Source organism: Rhopilema esculentum, chromosome 19 (genome assembly GCF_057945365.1).
Source record: "Rhopilema esculentum isolate cy_ngs chromosome 19, ASM5794536v1, whole genome shotgun sequence".
Classification (NCBI taxonomy): Eukaryota; Metazoa; Cnidaria; class Scyphozoa; order Rhizostomeae; family Rhizostomatidae; genus Rhopilema; species Rhopilema esculentum.
In genome coordinates this window covers 2086059-2107797 of record NC_142833.1, presented here as the reverse complement: position 1 = coordinate 2107797, position 21739 = coordinate 2086059, and the positions used below count along the sequence as shown (strand labels likewise).

The following is a 21739-nucleotide window of genomic DNA, read 5'->3' as shown; positions in this document are numbered from 1 at the left end:
AAGTCAAACCCATGTTAGTGCTGCCGGATTAAGTAATAGAGATTGGACATGTAAAGACAATTATGTTTTACAAGCATGAAATCAAGCAGCTCACAAATATTTGCTCTTTATCAATCTACGCGAAATAACTTTGCCCTTATCCCCTAGCATATTGAACACTTCAGCTCTAACGTTCAGTCCTTAAAATATGTCCTTAAATTCTAAGGTCCCTGTGTTGTAAAGGTATTCTAACTACAGTACAAGTCAAGAATGTCCAAGACAACCACGATCGTTATAATTTTGATTGAATAGTTATTGTTGATATATAAGAATTTAATTGAATTGTCGGACTAGGATTCTGTTATGGAGGATGAATCCTCCAGCCCCACCCACCCTTTATCTTTATATCGGATACCGTCAAACGAATGTCACTTCTCTTTTCAAGCTATTAGAGCCTAGTAGCCGCTCTGTTAACCCAGTAAGTAGTTCCTTCTATTTTTGCAGCATTCCAAATTTACCCAATAAAAATAAACAATGATGTCCAGGGCCTCCGACGAAGGGGGGCCCTTCCCTTCCACTTTTTTGCAAAACAATAGAGCTTTATAAAAATTATCCCTTGCCCCCCTCCCCCACTTTCCAACTTGCGTCGGAGCGCATGATATCTCAAGAAAGTTGGAGCTTTCTTAATCATTGCCCACGTTCCTGGGTTCTCTGTCCTATTCTCGGCGCATTGGTCCTTTCTCGTATTATTGTCGATTTTCGCAATATTAAGACAGATGTGAACAAGCTATTTGATAAACAATCCCTTTTCAAGGTTTTAATGGCAAAATGTGTTGTTTTTATTGAATTTCTAACTGTCGAAGCTTTAGAATTTTTTTTGAAATTCTGAAAGCCTCGATTACGTTAGGCACTCTTTGAAGTTATGGTGTTGTTTTGCTAGAAAAATTAGCTTCTTTAAGATGGATTGTCACATTTCAATCTTTTCACGCGGTCTGGAAAAATCTTTCAGTGGTGATAATTAGGCTCAGTTTTACTTCAGAACTGGCGGCCCATTACAATGCTTCCTGTTCCATGATTTAACAAACGATGATTGTTACGGTCGGTGTTGCTTTTGAACTGGCTGCCAGAACGCTTAATTCCTGTTCCATGTTTTAGCAGACTCGCGAATGTAAGGGCGATATACGCATACATTTCTTATTGAAATTGCTCATCTTTTGTCATTGCTAAGACAAACGTCTAGATGGTCATTTTTCATACAAAAGCGAATTACGTGCATATCTTTTCAACTTGTTATGAATTGAACTTAGAGAGAGGATCTCAGTTTTTGACCCAGAAAATTTCAAGAGAGATTTGTGGATACTGGACTTTTAAAAGTGTCGAATGATAATTGTATTAAGATAAGAAATCTCATATCTTATTATTCTTTTCTTGTCCGTTGGTAAAATCAAAGGAAGTGGAGGTCATATTGGAGAGAGGATCGAGAAATAAGCAGCCACGGGTAAGTTTCAAACAAATCTTTAGCTGTTCTCCTTATGAGTTTTTTAGAGTGTGACATTCTATCAGTAAAGGTTGTGTATTTGTACTTATTACCATATAGAAAGCATGTATGATGTTTGATGGAGATAAATGACATCATCAATAATAATTTGTTTGGTGTGTACTATTCTGGCTGGAGCCTTATCAAATCACAATCAATCAACCGTCTTTTCTAGAAAGGCTTTTATTACAAATAATTATTTTGAATTTTTTTTCTTTGGTCGTCTCTGTCTTGTGGCGTTAAATATCGATTGCATTCCTCGATATCAAATAACATTTTTCTAATAAAATCAGTTAGTTTGCTATTTTCGGTTCCTCCCAACATCCTAGGCAACGTTATTGTTAAAATTCTAATTATTGTTAAATTGTTAGTTATCTTTATCGATCCTTTATCGACTTTAAATATTGTAAAATGATTGCTGCTGGAAATTAAATGAATTTGAATTTGAATTGGTTTACTTGGCACGAAGAGAAACCTATTCTTGTTTGTGTTTCCGTGTTAATGGACAGTCCCAATTGTTTAAGACATCTATATTCAATTAAAGTGGAAAACAACTACTTGTCTATTATCTCTAATCAAATCTAGTACACCTACGTGCTTGCTTTTCGTAGAAGAAGTGTGTATCAATACAAAGTGAAACCTGTAAAAGTACGATCCCTTTTAATCTTGAAAATTCTTCTTTGGTTTTAAAACAATGTTTTCAGCACTTTAAGCGTTTCAGACACTTTTATCAGATTGCTGGACCCGTCTGTAGATAATCATAGCTTTAATGCTTAAAAGATTTTAAAGAAATGACGGTTGATGAAATTAGCAGAATCTTTAATCAGAAATTAATCATTGCTGCCAAGAATTGGCTTCAAATAAGTCAAAATGCATATAGATACATCAGAATTCAAGATTTATAACCCACAAATTTATGAACTTTGGCCTAACACTTTGCTTGATGTTGTTTTGTGCTGAAATGAAGAATAGTTCTCATTTCAAGGGCTAAATCTCAGCTGAATACCTCAACTTCACCTTGTTGAAAATAATACACAAGAAAACCTTTACATTCTTGCAAGAACTTCACTGATTTATTTTCAATAACTGTGCTTAGAAATTCAGCCACTGGACACAACAAAAGCTCGTTTCAGAACATGGCGTGCTCAACCCTTGATTATAAATTGGATTTAGATTGGATTTAGTTGTTTATCCTCAGCACGGATACTGTTGTTGAAGGCTAAAGTATGCCTTTAGAGCGCAATGTTTGGGTTGAAGAAATGTTCTAGCATGTTCAGGTGGAAAGGCTTTGTGTGATGTGCGAGTGGCATGGCTTTCAACAAGGATTTGATAACGTTGCTCAGTCTCGTTGGATGTTTGTTTGAGTCCTGCTCTGGTCGCTCGCTTACATTTTCTCTCAGTTAATGTTTTCTGTGAACCTTTCCTCCTAAACAAACATTCCCTTCAAAGACCCCCAATGTTGCTAGCATCTTGCAGTCAAAATGAAATCTCTTCTGAAAATGAAATCAAACTTCACAGAATTTTGAACACAGTCAATGCCGTGTTTTATTGTCATCTACGTTAACTGGATTTGGCTCACTCACCGTTATTTTATTTGCTCTTCAGGCCCTTTAGACATACCGAACAAGGGAAACGGCCAACACTTTCACTTAGCTGTTTCATACAAGTATCTACATAGAAACGAAGTTTGATTTCTAAAATCCCTGCTCAATAATTTTGTTAATATTAGGATTTTTTAGCGTGCAATAAAGAACCTTTTGATTATAAGTCGATGGCAATCAGCAAGCTAGACTCTTTTTTCTCTGCTCTAACACAATAAATATCATTTTTATGCTCATCGATATCCATATCAACATTAAATACTTTATCAGCATTGTAGGTAATACAAGTATTTCATTGTTTGATTCATAAAGATTAAAAAACAAGAGATAGAAGCAAATTGTTTTGATTTCCGAAGAACTTCTCAAAGGAGGCAATAAATATTCTAGAAGCACATGTGCATCTTTCCTGGTCTTCCACATTGAAACTTGAGAAATTATTTTTCATTTTCGAAAATCAGAGTTAACCCCAAAACATCATGTGTAATCTATGTTAACAAACAGAAAATCACTAAATATTGATAGCTACACCGTAACTTTGTAAAGCTACATCGTATCTTCCTATTGCTTGGTCTCAGTTACTTTAAGTAACCTCATAGATCCTTATAGCTAGTAAGTGCTACGTTCATCTGTCGCTTCCTAGCATGGTTTTTTAACATATCAACCAAGGGGCAATTGCCCCTCGAGCCCTAGTGACCTTCCATTGTTTAAAAGAAAAGGTTATTGCCCCCCTCTTTATTTAAACAAAGGTTTGTCCACAGCTTACTTCCCTTCGAAAGGCTATGCTTCCCACGTCACAAATTTCGCAACTAGAACTTTGTTATTTGCATTTTTGTTGCCTGGCAAGTTGATCAGCCATAGTACTAATCCAGGAAATGACACTATAAGTATCTAACATAACAGAAAAGGAGGTATTTCTCCTTTACCAATCCCTCATCGCTACCATGATTGGTCCAATCTGTAAAATGCATTTCTTTTCAAAGCATGCCTATCATTGCATGTACAAGATTCCTATTTTACGTAGCCATTCAACCATAGCTTTCGTAGTAGACCGTATTCTTTACCATTAATCAGATTATTTTGCCAATCTGTGCATTCTTGCCTCTGCTTTGGTTTCAAATGCAGCAAGCTAAAAACACAGAATCTCCATTCTCTGCTAAGATTACAGAAGGCCACGATTTTGTTTTTCATCATATTCATGAAAGCTGTCAGTTTTCTGTCTTGTAAGCCATACATCTTCATATTCTTTAATTTTTCTTATGTTTTTGTTTGACTTTTAAACGATTTATTACGTCAATCGACATAGCTGTTAATTGCTGACTCATGGTAGGCCAACTGATTAGAGGGGTAGGCTATGAGATATTTGTCGTAACGGTAAAAAGAAATTAAGATTTCAATGTTATTAACATCAAAACTTGTACTTTGATTGGGCAATTGTTGATTTGTTCTCAGCCTATTTATACCAGTCGCATTCTTGTACCCAAAGCCAAGGGTTTTCAATTACGTATTACCGTTTGTAATGCAGCCTAATTCTTGTCCAAGAGTTCGACATTTGTGACGCAGGCAATTTCGACTTTTATGTAATATAAATGTCAGCTTTCGTTAGCAATTTTCAACAGAATTTTTTTCCCAGTGGTTTTTCCAACTAACAAAGAAACATGGCCAACTAAATTAGAAATCATAGAGAGACTTTCAGTTTTCATATCGACTTTGATTCATATGATGAATTTGTTTCATATACCAGTTTATTTCTATTCAATCCCTAGTTATTATTTTTCAGCTTCCCATAACTCTGCAACAGCTATAACTGCTACGACCATGATTTGACTTCTGCCATGCCATGAAATTGTTTTTCTTTAATTGCATCGATTCGAAAAGCAAGTAATCACGAGAATTACTTGGTAATTTTAAACCAGGAACTTTTTTGAGCAATAGGATTTTTAGTGATTGTTTTGCGGTGTTTTGAGGGGGTTTTCCTCCGTAAAAAGATTTATGGAAAAATATTACGAGATTCGTGGAGCGATATATGCAATAGTTGATTTGCCACAACTTGCTAAGGTTACAATACGTTACAAGCCGAATTTTAATTGTCTTTATGCATGCATTGCAATTTCAGGTCCTGCAAAGAGGTACTCAACATCTCCACGCACAATGGAGTACCATCAGAAGCTCTCAGTTGAGGCTTATGCAAACGATCACGTCATCCATCAGAACGCATGCGCTGATCGTAAGCTGCAGAAGCAGCTTGACCACCTAGAGAAAATGCAGAAGAGGCAACGGAAAAAATTTGAGCAGGAAGAACATTACTTCCAAGCCCTGCATAGGGTCGTCCCCTCAATGCATCCAGGAGATGATTTACACACGCAAACGAGAGGCCAAGGTCGAGGAACGAGGCATGTTTTGAGTAAGAGGCTGACGTATCCAACGACGAGCCCTCACAGTTTTGTTGTACCCGCATTGTCTTGCAGCGATGGTTTGGATAATCATTGCACTCCCAATGCTCGCAGGGATATTCTGAACCTTAAAGGTATTGCAAGTAATGCGCCACATGGTAATCAAACCAGTAAATCATTTGAATTAGTTGAATCAAAGTCAGTCTTTGAACGAAATCACTCAGTCGTTACTCATCAAAAATATCCCAGAGAAAATGAGCCAGCGCTAGACAAACCAGAGGTACATCACGAAAATATCAGAACACGCAGAACGGCATGGCTGAGGTCATCTGAGGCGGTTCAGAGATTCCTAATCAAAGGTACTGAATCTCATCTAAGTGAGCGAGGCCCAATCACACCGCGCCATTCAACGGATAGCCGTGCCTTGAGCAGCAACGCTAAATGCAGCCAGTTTGTCAAAGATAACAGGAAATATCTAAAGGATGTTATCATAGAGTCGGCATCAAGCACCTCGGCCTCGACGGAGGAGAACAACGAAGAGCAAAATGGTAGATCAGAAAGAAAGATCAACTCTGCCAATTCTGATCAAAGCGAATTTGACTCAACAAGCGATGTGGAAGAGAGGCTGCCAAACATAGCTGGTGAAAAGGTCGGCCTACGGGTTTTGACAGCGGAGAAGCCTTCATTTGAAATGCGGATGCTATACCAGATGAAAAACGGTCATTTAGAAGTTCCTAAAGTTGACACTGAGAAAAATACAAAATTTCAGTTTGCGTTGGGGGACGAAGTGACGAGGATTGAGAAACTTTCGCTTGGAAAAGGAACACTGAGAAAGGCTTCTAGTCTTGAGCATCGTTACCCATCTCCTCAACAAGCATCAATCCACGAGCACAGTGACCTGCCATTAGTTAGTGGTACACACATGACATTAGTGAAATTCTTGCCTAAAAGCAAACAGGCTCTTTATTTGAAATATGGATCTGATTCCGTCGGGAGTCTTTCTAACAGCTGGCATGCAGGAGAAGCCAATCGATTTTAGAAAATTAGATTTTGATTTCAATCTTAACTAGTGTTTATTGATAAGCTTTTCCCGCGATGGCGAGCGTAAGTTTTCTAAAGCCAATCTTGTAATCAAACCTGATCCGTCTTGTTCGATAACTGTCTTTATGAAATGAAGAATTTTATGAGCTGACAATTTTTATAAAATTACCAAATTATGAATGAAACACCTTTACCAAATGACAGCCTTTCCAAAAATTGCAATTATCTTTAAGAAGAAAACAAAATCTATAAGATTACGTTGCCAGATTACTCTAGAAGCTGCACCCCTACGGCTATTGTTTATCCCTTTAAAAACCATCTCTTTCTATCCTTCATTTTATCTAGGCCCAAGCGAAGTTGTCTTCTTTTGATGGTTTTACTGTAGGTATGGTATTTGAAGATATTCTTAAGCCTAAACAGACCAACACTTTGACAATTAGGCTCATGGAAATCGACTTCATTACTTTGTTCCATATTTTACATCGTTTGTTAATGACGTCATATTTATAGGTAGATATTTCTTTTATGGAATTAATGGTAATTTAATCGTAGTTAGATTAACTTCTGTTCTTTCTTGTGAAAGTAGATTTGTACAGCATTATTTCTTTTTCCAGCATTCTTAATTAAAGAATTTAAACATACAGAACCAACAAGAACCAACATAGTAAGGGAGTGCCTAAAAACGGGTAATATGGCTATAATGTTGACTACTCTCAATAACGCTACATAAAGGCTACAAATGCTTTCAAAGCTCTTGCTAATCTATGTTAGAATTTTTGAGGTAAGCACAGCCCCCGTTACAATGCAGTGTTCAATGATAAATCCAGATTGGGCCAGTGGCGGAAATTATGAGGGCATAGGAGTGAGCTAAGCCACCCCACCCCTCCCCTCCTGTCAGTGTTTTCCGGTTTTGACTGATAATTGACTTTTCTGAAAACCCTTCCAAGATGTTTTCTTGACGGAAAATCGTTGGCCTGAGCCTGCATGAAAGTAAGAGGAAGCGGTTAGAGACAAAATACGTAAAAAAAGTCTAGACTGGTTCATCTATAAACGGGAATAAGCGGAATAGGGTATCATTTTAACAAGCGAAGGTCAATCTCTTTCGAAGTTACGTATTTTAAGCCTGGTTCCCATAAAATCGTAAGAGTCAGGAACGTGTCGCTGATCCCTTCCTACATCTCCATAAAGCCTGGTTCCCATAAAATCGTAAGAGTCGGGAACGTGTCACCGATCCCTTCTTCCATCTTCCATAACGGTCAAAGAAAAAGTGTTCCCATTGACAACTAAACAACAGCTTGCAAAAACGCGCCAAATCACTTTCCTTTGATTACATCCAAGTGATTGTTTCCTAACAATAGTGAATCGGCGACGTCGGCGACCCATGTTTCCATTAAAATTTTTGTTGATCGGAAGAGTCGTAAGAGTCGGGAAAGTTGAACTCAGATCAACTCTCCCGACCATTGCGTTTCAGAGTCGGTCGAGTCGTAACGATCGGAAGAAAGTGTTCTGATAAAATCGGGAGACCAACGCAGACTGTCGCAGATCGTCGCCGACACTCTTACGATTTTATGGGAACCAGGCTTTACAAAGTGACAATAAGGACATTTCTATGATTAGTCGAAGGTTTTCGTCGATTTAACAAGTAGGAACTAAAGAGCTTTAGGTTCTCAAGCGACGGCCTTTATTCTTGTCCCCAAAGTATCTCGCTAACCAGAATATTTGTAAATTTTTAATTCACGTATTTAATACTTGTATTTTGATATCGAATAAAAACAGAGCAGTTTGAAATCTTCTTGAATTGTATTTTCAGTTTTTAAAACGTAGATAAGAGATTTAACATTTTTGACTAACTTTGATTTTTTGAGCGATCGTATCTCTGACCTTCTGTTGATGAATTACAGCATGTAGCATGACATCTTAAAAAGAGCATTCTAGTATAAGTATAACAATTTCATTGCTGATTAACACTGACATGACGCAACATCACAGATTGTATAAAAACGTCAGTTGCTGCACAAAATGAGTAGACACGTTTATCTGTAAGAAACCATGTCGATGTTTTGGGCTGATATCATGTTTCGGGCTGATTTTATTTGAGGGAATTTAGCATTCTAAATCACCCCCCCCCCTTTCTTGGAAACTTAACAATCTGATCTAATTATTGCTTACTCGGATCATTTAAATCTCGAAATGGATGCAAAATCTTCTTCGTAAAAAGTGGATTTAGAGTCCCTATGGGCTAGGTTACTTCAAGATTGAGCTTGGACGGTAGATTTTATTAGATGAGTGAGCAATTTTTTACGGCGATGTGAAGTCATGCTAATCGCAAAGCTCTTTCGCTAATTTTTATTGGCATTATTACTTTTTATATCCATATATGTGAGCAATAATTTAAATGTAAAAGAAAGAAGGGGGTTTATGAAGAGGTAATGTGTTTGAAATTAGATAAACTCATATCATATCAATTTATAACTTTAAAAAAGAACCATTCTATAAATCACCCTAGAGAGTTTCTTGTACGGAGGTGTTTTATTCAGAAAAATGAGGCCTGAGTTTTCATAACACAATATCTTAAAAGGCAGGACTTCACTATATTGATCCGATTTTTAGAAGCAATGAAGACAAAAAAATCCGAAGGAATTCCCATTTAGGTGCACTACCATAAATACGAGTTGCACCACCAAAAAATGAATTTTACTTTTCTTTGGGTGATAAATTTAACTATTTGCTCTTTCGATAACACTTTAGCATGCATACTTGATAAACGATGTTCTTAAAGTCTATCGTTTAGAAATTCTTAATTCTTGGCTTATTTTCATATTTAAAGAAAGGCAAGTTTTAATGCATATTTTTAGATCTTCTGGAATAATTTGTTTCGGTTAATTACTTGTGAATCATATTTGATTAGATAATGACCTATTGCCAAAAAGAGCCATTCTATAAATCAGAGAGACAGATGGAGGAGCTAGAGGCCAAGGCCAACAAGCGGTGGACACTTAGGAGGAGCGTACACAGGGGACAACAAAGTTAGTTTATAAAAAAGGGAGGGAATGCGAGGATGAAACGCAGCTTTTTAACATGGCCTATTTGGTGATGTTTCAAGAAGAATTCATCCACTTAGTATTGTTTAAGAAAGTTTCAATGCAGAAGTGAGTGTTCATGCAATGACAACACCCAACTGTTTTCCGAAGACACTTCGTAATAACTTGTAAGTACCACCAACTTGATTACGCTTCAAAACAAAGGTCGACGTTGAGTACTCCCAGATTCTTAAAGATTTAGGAAATTTCAATGCTCATTGCTTCTTAAGAGCTTCTCGACAATGTTATAAATTTAACCTTCAGCCTCATATATTTACATGCTAGGAAATTTTGCAAACAGAAACTTGTAAGACAGCATTTTCTAGCTGCCAACATTCGAAGTTTGTTTTCAAATACTCATAAGTCATGACATTTATGTCAAGAGAGTCGCTTCCGTTCTAATGATGTTCTTAACGAAGGCCAGGCATATTTTAATTCTCTGTGTCTAATTTTTCATGTCAACCAGCCAATTTTATTGGTGTGTTCCATGAAATACCTGATTTGTTGCTTTTTTCAAAATCCAGTTGTTTCCTAACTTGTTTGCTTTGAATACTGGGGTTTCTTAATTTTTCCGATTGCCCATTACGCCTGTCTTTACGTCATGGACCACTAACTGGTTGTTTTAAAGGTATTTAATTTGGTATACTACAGAGGCGGCGCCACGAAATTGAACCTCGGAGGGCTAAGTATCAAGTTTAGTGGTATAGGAGGACCCACCATGGTAGGGTCCGAGGCGAAAGAAAATTTTTGAAATCAAGCCTTCTAGAATGGCTAAAAATGCATCTCCAGGAGTAAAATTTAACAAAATACCATGCCGCTCAGAATAGACAGTTCGACGATTCTCAGAAAAACATTAATTACTGATTTTTAGAAAAGATATGGGAGGGGAGGAGTCATGGAGGTTTCAGTTAAAATTGCTGTGTTTTGTATATGAGTCTGTTCCTAAAATCTCCTCTATTTGCTTTCATAATTTCTTTAATAATCTTTTTTAAAAATCTTTCATCTTTAAAATCTGTTCATTGATATGATACAAGACAGGCTGGCAAGGATGACATCTTTCTAACTAGGAAAAACACCAGTCAACATGGCCTCAGATCAGTACGTTACTATGGAGCAAAATGTTGGAATGATATTCCTGTAAAAAATAAAAAGGTCGCCATCAGTCAGAATGTTTCGTCAGAAACTGGAAACTTTCCTGTTTGAGCATAACTATTGAATCAGATTATTGATAGTCAATATTTACCCATAGTATGTTAAAATGTATCTGAAAAGAGGGGGTGCTCTCTCCTCAATTAGCTTAGCTATTGAGAGAGTTCCTTTTTAAGAATTCCCCTTCATGCAAATCCTCTGGTATCATGTATCTTTATCCCTTTATGTGTGTTATTGTCTTATTAATTTATATGTAGTTATTTATTATTGTAAGTTTTTGATTTAGAGAGTGTTTGTATATAGTGGAATTTAAAAATGAACGAAATGAACTGAACTGATGCTAAAACTCTGGTAACAGACGTTGGGGAACGGAAGAAAGGTTGACCATTGTTTCAAAGTGCACATCTCAATAATGTTGAATTGACTGAGAGAATTTTACTTCCTAAACACCCGTATATGCATCTCCTTTTTCTCGACTATTTTCAGTAGGCCATGATTACACATCAAAAATGACGTTGCAATGATAGAGAGTTATCTACTGATGCAAATAAAAGACAAAAAATAGAAATATTAAGTTAGTAAATAGATCAAATAAAATCAAGAAGTATATAAACACTTTGTTCTCTTTTTATTTCTTAGTCTGTTTTGAAAAATAATAGAAAGAACGGTAAAAAATTTTGATCTCTGAAAAAGTGGGAGAAGGGGGGGGGGAGCTTCAGTCGTGCCTGTATCATTTCACAAACCATGATTGTTCCGCGCGTCGATTATTGTATTGTGAGCGTAAAACATATATGGTGGTGTTTGAGTATGTTTTTGTACGAAACGTTGTGAAAAATTTCGAAATATATCTTGTGAAGTTGCCTTCATATCTCGTCATCAGTCAAACAATTTGTTCTCCAAAGGGCCTGAGACTCAATATTCATGATAGATTTTCTGACAATGATGTGGCAAAAGGCGGATATATATTTCGTAAATGAAAAGCACTTCTAAAAATGCCTTATCTAAATAAGGCCTGTCATGCATATTTTATCTCTAATCCTTTCAAGGAACGTTACCCCTTCAACAGAAGCCTGTTTCAAGAGGCCCCTTGTTAAAAACATTAACTGCAATCTTACAAAGCTATTATAAAGCTATTAGCTAAAATAAACTATGAAGCATTATTGACATTATTATTATTATTATTATTATAATTATTATTATTCTCGCTACATCTATCTTGGTTTATCAAAGGTCATAATTCGATGCACCTACTTTATATTCTACGTTTATATTTATATACGTAGAAACAAACCTTGGCCTAACCCAGAGCTTCTTTCCATCTAGCATTCTATCTCCACCCACCTATACCACCACCATCACTACGATCAATATTGCCATCATCAACATCGTCGCTACTTTTGTCATCCTCATAAGCATTGTCAACATCGTCACCATCATTACATCATCATGCTTATATTTAAGCTGTGTGCAACCGTTTTTTTCTTGTTTTCTTTTTCTTTGCACTTGTAATAGTTTTTTTTCAATGTAAGAGTGCCAGCTACAAACTGCCTTGTAATAGTGAGGTTTGTAAGTGTTATTTTTTGTCAAAATGAAATAGCAACTGGTTTAAAAACACATGCTTAAAGACCTAGGCTTTAAGGAAACTATACAGCGCCGGCTTCTATCAAAAGTCATAAACATAGCAATACGCTGTACTTATTACGTATTCTGTAGAAGAAATAAACCTTGGCCTAATCCCGATTTAATGGACTTCTAAAGTGTTCTTATTGTAATGTTTAATCTAATTTTCATTTTTAAGTTTCATCTTGTTATTCGAAAGATAAGTCGCCAATTGTACACTGCCTAATAAAAGTGAGGTGTAGAATTATATGTATTTAATGATATATTGAATGAAAAGAGATTAAATTATTATTATTATTATTATTATTATTGAAATAGCCTATGCATAAGAGTATCAAAACCCTTAAAACGGAAAGAGAAAGCGTTTTCTTTTGACTCGGCTGACAGGCTATTCCATAAAGTACCGAAGTAATGACGTCATAAAAATCTATTTTCAGAATTTTTTAATTTTGATCCCAGAACCTAAAAGAGCATCGTGAAATACCTCTAATTATGCAAAATCAGTCAAAGGCATTACGAATTGGCTTAGATATGGCCACATGAGCACAGGCTCTAGCTTTATCAAACCTCTGTAATTTGGTCTTGGTTCATAACTTTATGAATCAGGCCAAATTAACAGTAATCCGTTAGCAAACTTTAATTCTTCCATTGGCCACATCTCGCCCAATTTTGAGCATCTTTAACTGATTTTGCATTTTGCGAGGTATTTTATGCTGTTCTTTCACATAATGTGGTCAAACAAACTTAAGATTTTTTATGACGCCACACTTCGGTACTCTATAACTTCGCATCCCGAAAAGAAAAACATTTCTAGCCACTCATTGGGCAACATCAAGTCCGTACCTGTGTTACGAAGGTTCGTGTGAGGAGGCCAATCAAGTATTATGGAGCCAACCCGTCCGGGGACTTTGATTCATTCGTAACCAGTTAATCAACGGTCTACCATCCCAGCCCTTCAAAAAGAGGTCTGCTTAGGCCTTTGAAGCTGCTTCTCGTACTCAGGGACTCGAATCTTTCTATTGAGAATAAAATGATCCATGGTACCGAATACACTTTTAAGACCAATGAATCTAGATTCGCAAGCTTTCCAAGATCCATTCTTTTGTGCCAGTCGTCAGTATTTTTGAGTAAGCATTTAACTATAGAATGAAGGCGCTATAAACCGGATTGGCCGGATGAAGGTGTTCATTCGTATACTTGTACAACTGATTTGTTGCTAGTTTTTCCAAGGGCTTTGAGATGGCAGGCAAGCTTATAATGGTCGATTGTTGGATTTACCACTCTTATCCCCATCTTTGAAGAACGGAGTAACTCTAGCAACTTTCCACGAGTCAGGAAAACGTCGTCTTTAATGAATGTATTGAACAAGAAAACAAAAGAGTTTTTAATAAAAGGCAGCGCGAGTTTCAGAAAGACAGTCAAAGTACAAAGCCTGCCAAAAGTCTTGGTACACTAACGTCAGTTTTCAAGAGCAAATCCAGCCATCCCCCCTCCCCTTTGAGCAATGTTGGTTAAATACAAAACAACGCATGGGATTAGGAAGAAACTACGTTTTTCTTGTGACTTGTATGATTATCAACATTGTTTTGTGAGGAAAGGGGTGCGAAAGTAGCAGTATTCGGGAAAAGAATGGAAAAGTATAAAACAACAACGCATATTGCTGGGTTTTCCAAGTACTTTTGGCCGTGATTATAGCTAGAGATGTTGTCAGTCACAACGCTCTTTGCTGTCGTGGTAAATGCATACCTGAACCCCTTTATTTCAATTTATTTGAAATGGAAAGTCGTCTTGTCTTTTCTAAGTCGTCTTGTGTTTTCCAAGTTCACTGTCTCCTACAAGAAAGGAATTTGGAGCTACAATCCCGGCAAAATTGTTGAGACAAAAAGCAATTTTTGCAATTTTTTTTACTTTACGTTGCCTCTGTAAATTCGAATCCCCCCCCCCCTTCTCCATGAATCGATGCTGGACTTGTAGTGTTATCATTTATTCTTCAAAATTATGCATTCAACATTGAATTGAGGGAGGGGAAAAAGTTATTCTTCAAAGGAAAGAAAAAATATCAACTTGTAGATCTATTCTATCAGCAAGATCTTTCAACTGGGAACTTCTTTCAAGTCATTGTGTTTCTAGATCAGATGATTAACGTTTCTTTCTTATAACAAACTCTTCATTAGATACTGAACATTAAAAATGCGTTGAAAAGAAAACATTGCTAGAAAGATTCGCATGAGAGGCAGGGGGAGTCAATATGTGATATAAGGAAAACAAAGGAAACAGCAGGGTTTTTTAAAGAAAAATTTATTTCTGCACATTTTTCTCGGGACCACTGTGATTAAGGAATAATTATTGATTCTTTTAAGTATAAATAAAATGTACATGATGCTCCAGACCAGTGGCGTAGCCAGGAATTGGAAGATTGGGGAGGGAGTTAAAGGGGAGTCTGACAGCATAGGGTCAAGGGCTTTACCCCCGAGAACATTTTTCCTGTCCACAACCCTTAAGAATCTAGGAAAACGCCCCATTTTGTAAATGCGTTTGGAAAAGCTATGGCTTTTTACGTGGCAATGGTTGGCTAATCAAACACAGTAACTGTCATTGTAGTTTTTTGTGGCTGACCCCCATTCTACAACTGTCTATTTCCTTCACAGTTCCTCTAATATTTATATTCTGATTTGTGAAGAGGAGAAAGCGCTACGTGTAAAAACTGATTTTTCAAAACTGTAAGCAAATATCTAAAGATAATAGGCAGTATGCATAAGTTTCAAACTCGGTCCATCATCCTTGGAGCAAAATCTGCAAAATCCTCGACAAGCATTTCAGAATCCAGTTTTTCTAGGGATTGAAGCACTTTAGCATTTTAATTTCTATTTTTATAGAGAATTTCTAAAGAACATGAAAGACATTTCAATGCAAACGCTAAAATGAGGGAAATTGATGATCATTCAGTAGAGACGAGGGTCGCCATTTTTTGCAATCACGCCCTTAAGATTAGCTTAAAACTTCAGAATATTTCTTACAGTCGTTTACTTGCAATCTTTAAAAAGGTTCAATTTTGTCTGAAATGTCAACTCCCCCCCCCCCCCTCTTGCCTGGGGTACTAATTTTATTGCAGATTTGCACTTTTCCAAGACACCAACATTCTGTGCTTTTGAAGGAAATGCTCCAGACCCCTTTCTTGAAAGTAGAGGTTTAGACATTGTTAATAAGCATGTTCAATTGACATGCTCGTCGATAATTTAATTTAGACCTATATATAACACTCTATTTTAAAGAAAATTTTTCGAAATTCATTTATAATGTAATATCAATTTGCAGAAAAAGAAAGTAGATTCTAACACAACTTGGACGCAAAATTATAAAGTACATTAAAATTATAAAGTACATGAAAACCAAATTTTCGATCATATGACAACCATTGTGAGTTCTTGGTTATATAGAATTACAAGAAACCAAAGTCAACTGTAAAGAATCTTGAAAAACAAAATTGTGTTCGTGGAACAACATTTAATAGGGATGTAGTATATAATGTTTTAAAAACTTTAATATCTTTTTATCGAGCTATGTCAATAAGACAGATTAAACTGATGATGATAAAGCAAGGTATAAATAGCAATTGCACAGCAGCTTGAGAAGTAAATGTTAAATTTTCTCCAATTCAGTTGTCGGTCAGTATAGTTTGACCATACAACTGTAAAATTTATATTCAAAACTGGTGATATAATTTTCTTTCTGCTCTGAATTTTCAATTTTCTCTGATTTAAGAGTTCAAACAAGCTTCTGCTTTGATACTTTCAACTTCAAGCTTCGTGTATGTGTGACTCAAAAACGATATAGCGACTATGAAGTTTCGCAAAAATTATATTTCCTCTCCATTGAAAGTCTTTTTATATCTTTTATTTTCCAATAGGTCTTTGCTTGATTTGAGCGCCATCTTAATTATCTTTTTTGTGTTTCATCATTTGAACTTTTGTTTGTTTTTTTCTGCAATAGTTTTCCCGATTTTTTTGTTCATTAAAGTAAAATTTTTTGAACTGCACAGATTTTTCTTTAGAACTGCACAAAAAACTTTTAGAGCTGCACATTTTGTGTAGAACTGCACGTTAAAAAAACCCTGGGAAACCTCTGCGGTTTCCATGTTTGGGGGCGATTCAAAATTACAGGATTGCCTGTCTCTTTTTATTCGAAATAACTTAGATCATTGACGAGGAGCTTTTCTGGAACATCTTGTAGTCCTTGCCAAAAGTGGGTCTAAAAGTGGGCTTTGGAGAGGTGCATTGACTGAAGAAACGGTTTCAAAAAGAATAACAAAGCACAAAGAAAATTAAAACCACATGAAACAAGTTCACAATATTATTTCTGCTGCTAAAATTTTAAATAACAGTGCAATAAATATATTTTACAAGTTTCCAGCTGAATTTCTCTCAGTAGCGTAGCGAGGGGGCAAGGGGGGCGACCACCCCTAATGCTTCTCAGCAAGTTGATGTCTGAGAAAAGTGCAAATCTGCAATAAAATCGGTACCTCGGGGGGGGGGGAGTTGATATCTCAGACAAAATTAAAACGCTTTTAAATTAAAACACTGCAAGCAAACGACTGTAAGAAATATTCTGAATTTTTGAGCTAATCTAAAGGGCGTGGTCGGATAAATTTTCTGCTCGCTTCGTCCGCGGGGGACTCTCGTCTGTACCTCTACAGGATGTATTATAACATTCTCTCGTTCTAGGATTACATGGAAAAATCCTACACGTTATTTCGACATTCTCGATAAAGCGCTTTCTTTGAAAACTGGATCCTGAATTGCCTGTCCAAGCACCGGGGGCTGGGGGGCGTTAGCAAAAAATGACAAATATTAAGTATCAAACTACCAGAAAAGCCTCTTTTTATACGGTTTTAGCCCCCCCCCCACTTTTCCCAACGCTCCGCGGTGCCTGTTGTCGGGGGTTTTGCTCCAAGGAAAACGGTCCTTAGTTTGGAATTTTTGAATACCTTTTATTACTTTGTGATAATTGCTTACAACTCTGGAAAATCAGCTTTTACACATTCAGCTTCCTCGCCCTTACGCAATTCAGAATGTGAACATTCTGAAGGAATAGCCAGTTGTAGAATGGCGTCAGCCACAAAACCTACATATGACGGTCATTTTATTTGATAAATCAACTATTGCCATGTAAAAAGCCAAAGCTTTTTCAAATGCATTTACAAAATGGGGCATTTTCCCAAATTCTTATGAGTGTGGTCAGCAAGTATTTTCCCAGGGTAAGGCCCCGGTCTCTCTGCTGTAGGACTCCTCTTTGCCCTTCCAACCTTCCAACCCTGGCTACGCCACTGTCTCTTATTAAAATTCATGCTTTTATTTGTTGAAATTTTTGTTATTAGCATTTAGCCCGATTCGCGTTCATTCAGACAAACACTTTGAAAGCGACTAAACCTGTCTGCATTACAATTTGATGATAAAATCATTTTGCTATGAGCATTGACCAGGTAACGTTTTGGGGGGGGGACTAGACATGCTAAAACCAAGAGCAAGGCAACTTCTTGTATAGTTTTAAGTACATTTTGGAAATTTTTTTGCCCCCTTAGCCCCCCGCTTCCACGGTCTCTGGCTATGAGTAAATTTTGACACATCTTTCAAGAGAATGTTAAACAGCCAAATTTATTTATTAAGGTCAATAAATTTAACCCGTAGATTCACTAAATGTGACCCAAAAGTTTTACTTTATGCAAAAAGCTGAAATAAACTCCTACTGGAACGATACCCCAAGGTCTATTACTGCCCCCAAGGCCATTATGTATAGAGATCACAAGGTTTGACGCGAGCTTTGATATCTTAGTTATTCCTAAAACCTCCTTTGATTAATCAATCATCTTTCGCCGTTCTTTCTTCACTTATGATGGTTTTTAGGCATTCTTTAATGATCAGATGTTAGCCTGCCACGACTTTAAACGATAGATTTGCACGAACATCCACAAGAATAACAACGTTTTGATGAAATTTCATTGGATTATGCGATAAAATAGACAAACAGCAAGCAATTCTCTTTAAATCCTTATAGGGTGACCATGTTACCACGATCCAACGAGCCTTCTGCAAACCATTCGCTTCGCACCCAGACCCTAAAAAATGCAGCGCAGCGGTAGTGTGCCGGAGAACGGGGAATAGGGCAGAGGTCGGTGGGGAATGTGGTCTACGACACTGGGGAGCATTATGTTATTGAATTATCTTAATTGGATCTGCAATCCCTCGCACAAACGTCCATGGCTTCCTTACTTCTGCCACGCAGCAATTATTTTGGAATATACCCCATTACAACAACCTCACGAATAACCAACCTTGAATGATTTTTCTTAATCAAGATGTATTGGGCGATTCTATGCGGTTGAAAATTGATTGACGTTATTGTATTTGGACTGGTAAGCGGGAAAGTTTCCATTATGTTTACACTGCCTGTGCTATTCCCTAGCTTAAGAACATGATTACTGTTGTGGTCGAAGCAAGTGATGGTTACGGAGACAATCTCTCTGAAGTCCAAAAAGTCTAATTTCCACCATCCAGGATAGTACGCGATGTAGGAAAATGTTTGATGATTGCCATCAATTGCAAGGCGAGCTGGATGGTTTATGTGTCCATTATCGGATTGACTGCTTGTTCCACTGCCGACGATATTTTCAAGGTAAGGACCTGTTGATGCAAGTATCAGTATCATGAATACGGAGGTCCAAGTCAGACACAAAAAATACAGGAAAAAACTCACGCAGGCTCGAACTAAACATGGAGATTTTGGAGCATTTTCATGTTGGCCTAATGACGTACCTGAAAGTTCATTGACCCAAAGTGACTTAAAGGTCACTGAAGGGGGCGGTGCGACAGGGCTACAGCCTTGTTGAGATTGGTGTAGATATGGGTGACATAACAGAGCTTGACATTACCGTAAACAAGTCTAAAACAGCTGGTTGTCGAAAACTTCCACTATGTAGCATTTAAAGAACATGTTTTAATGATGTGACAGGTTGACAATAATGCAATGGACTTTGCAATATTTTAACAAGACTGTCTAAGTAGAGTTTTGCCTGCAAAGAAAACGTTGTATGATACTTTACAGGCCAATTAACTTTGTTTTGTGAAATCCAAAATAATAATTTGTTATTCCATGAAAACATCTTAGTACGGCTACTGAGCTGAAGGAAATGACAATGATCTGCAACTTCTTTAGAAATATGAAACAGAGTGGGTTGATCCAGCAACCCTGCCTGCTCGAGCGCCTAAGTGAAAAGAGGCCAATCAACATACCTCTTCTACAAGCCATCCCAGAATACAGCTCTTTGCATGAATGGCAAACAAAGCCAGGACTGTAGCAAACGTCCATGCACAAGTCATCAGCTGCACAGGGGTTCAGCTTCTTGCATAAGTTTCCGATCTGAAATGAAGAACATCTTCTAAATACCTGTAATGCCTTTACAATCAATTTGCTACTTGTTCTTTGTTCCGAGGGTGGCTATGCTCGATAAGAAGCTATGATTATCAAGCAGTGTCCTGGTCCCGGGACGCCGGAACGACAAGGGGCAAGGGGGACAGGTCTCAGTAAAAGAGCATTTGAAAAACAATACCCAGCTACCAACAATTCTTTCTTAACCGCCATTTTGTTTCGATCTTCTGTCGGTATCTTAAAAATCGGCTAACCTTTGGCATAAGACATTTCTTTACAGGTTTTGAGAAACGTCGTCATAAATAAGACAATACAGCCAGGATTTCATATGAATCTCTTTGATTTACTACAAAAGGCTGGCATCAAGAGCACTTCTATGAAAAGGGTATTTTAGCCCCTCTTGCCCCTCCTATGAAAAGGCAACAGGGGCGGTTGACCCCCACCCCCCTCTCCGGCGTCCCTGATCCTTCCTCTAGATGTCACCAGGCCTGTGATTCCGACGCCTGTAATGGCAGAGACCAGGACACTGTCCTTACTCTAAGCGAAAGAAATAATTTGAAGCAGACCTTTGGATCTTTAGTCCGCTACTTTAACCTCTGAGCCACCTCTTCAAAAAATTGACAGAAACTTACATTTTATATTCTCTCCATATTTCCACTCCCCCCCCCCCTTTCACCACGAGTAATGTTTAGTAACCAAGACAATCTGCAGTATTGTGTTGAAGGAGAAGAGAGTGTGCAGGGATATTAACGGGACTCGTTAAAATGATTGCAGGATTAATGGGAAGAAATAAATTGATATCCACCAAACAAAACTTTGAAATCCGAAAGGTCCTTGTTTCTAAAATGCCACTTATAGACATGATAATTGGTTTACCAGAAGGAAAAATATAAAAATAGAGCCTGTTATACATGGCGGTACTATACAACATGTACCGTACCCAACCTCGGCTTGATTTCATTGTTTTCTAGAGAGGGTCCTCGGAGCTCTAGGGCATTGGCGGAAGGAAGATGGACACTTTCCAGGATTCTAGGGAGGAGCTGCGAAGCGGCAAAAAACCCGGCCTGGTGGCGCTGCATACTTGGTTTAATTTGTGCTTGTTAATTGGACCCGGATCATGTAAACCCTATCCTACACCTAGGTAATTTGAACCCTGGTTAATTGAGCCCGCGTAGCTCTGTCTCTGAGCCTCCGTTCTCCCGTTTCCGCACTTAAATTAATACAGCTCTGGTACCCAGAGTAGCCCTGGTGAAATCTGAATTCACCCTAGGTAGATTACTAGCAGAGTTAACAGGGCTTATAAGGCTCAGAGACAGAGGCCTGGAATTGTATTCAAAAGTTCATTGTCCTCATTATTAGCTAAATATTGATAGCTTTTTTGAGACTTTTTCACTAAATCGTTTTACGTAGAACAATGATATAATTTGTTTTGGAGTATTATTATAATATTTTTTTGTAGAATCAAGCCCACGAACTGCTGGTCACGTTAAGTTTTGTTAACGGAATTTCATGCTGATCAAGTAGTAAGTGAGAGATTTTGATTCTTACGAAATGAATGGCCAGAATAGACCACACGTAAAAAATATGGGTTGAATTCGTTATAAATAGTTCTTTATGTTATTAATCATGAATTCGAAGCCATGCATTTCTTTTGACTCACGCATCATAACATATGGCGCCCAACATGGGGTGCATCTAAAACTTCTTGCCACTGCTTAAATGTCTCACCAAAGGGTCAGTGTAGCTTGTTGATTTGAACATCCAGCCATTTCTATCGACGAGGCTCACTCCGTCAGCCACATCTGTTATGGTTTTACTGCTAAGTTCACACTTTTTGGTGCCACCGTCCTTAATGTTTATCGATTTGCAGTAAATATTATTGATACATTCCTCTTCACATTGGCTTGGTAGTAAGCCGAT

General features: G+C 37.4%; 1 protein-coding gene and 1 long non-coding RNA gene across 3 annotated transcripts; one reads left to right on the top strand and one right to left on the bottom strand.

Moving 5' to 3' along the window:
- Nucleotides 1-674: 674 nt before the first annotated feature.
- LOC148957912 (uncharacterized) lies at nt 675-7143 on the top strand. 2 transcript variants are annotated; one of them, XM_089114010.1, is made up of 2 exons: nt 675-1477; nt 5231-7143. In XM_089114010.1, the coding sequence occupies exon 2, from the start codon at nt 5266-5268 to the stop codon at nt 6544-6546; it is 1281 nt and encodes a 426-aa protein (XP_088970136.1). In that variant the 5' UTR covers nt 675-1477; nt 5231-5265; the 3' UTR covers nt 6547-7143. The 2 variants fall into 2 exon arrangements, with proteins under 2 accessions (XP_088970136.1, XP_088970135.1); XM_089114009.1 differs by lacking the exon at nt 675-1477 and adding an exon at nt 4211-4337.
- Nucleotides 3309-14208, bottom strand: LOC148957911 (uncharacterized). Its single transcript, XR_016144915.1, has 3 exons — nt 12069-14208; nt 8400-8464; nt 3309-7528 (listed from the first exon to the last, which is right to left on the bottom strand). It is a non-coding gene; the product is annotated as an uncharacterized LOC148957911 (long non-coding RNA).
- Nucleotides 14209-21739: the final 7531 nt, after the last annotated feature.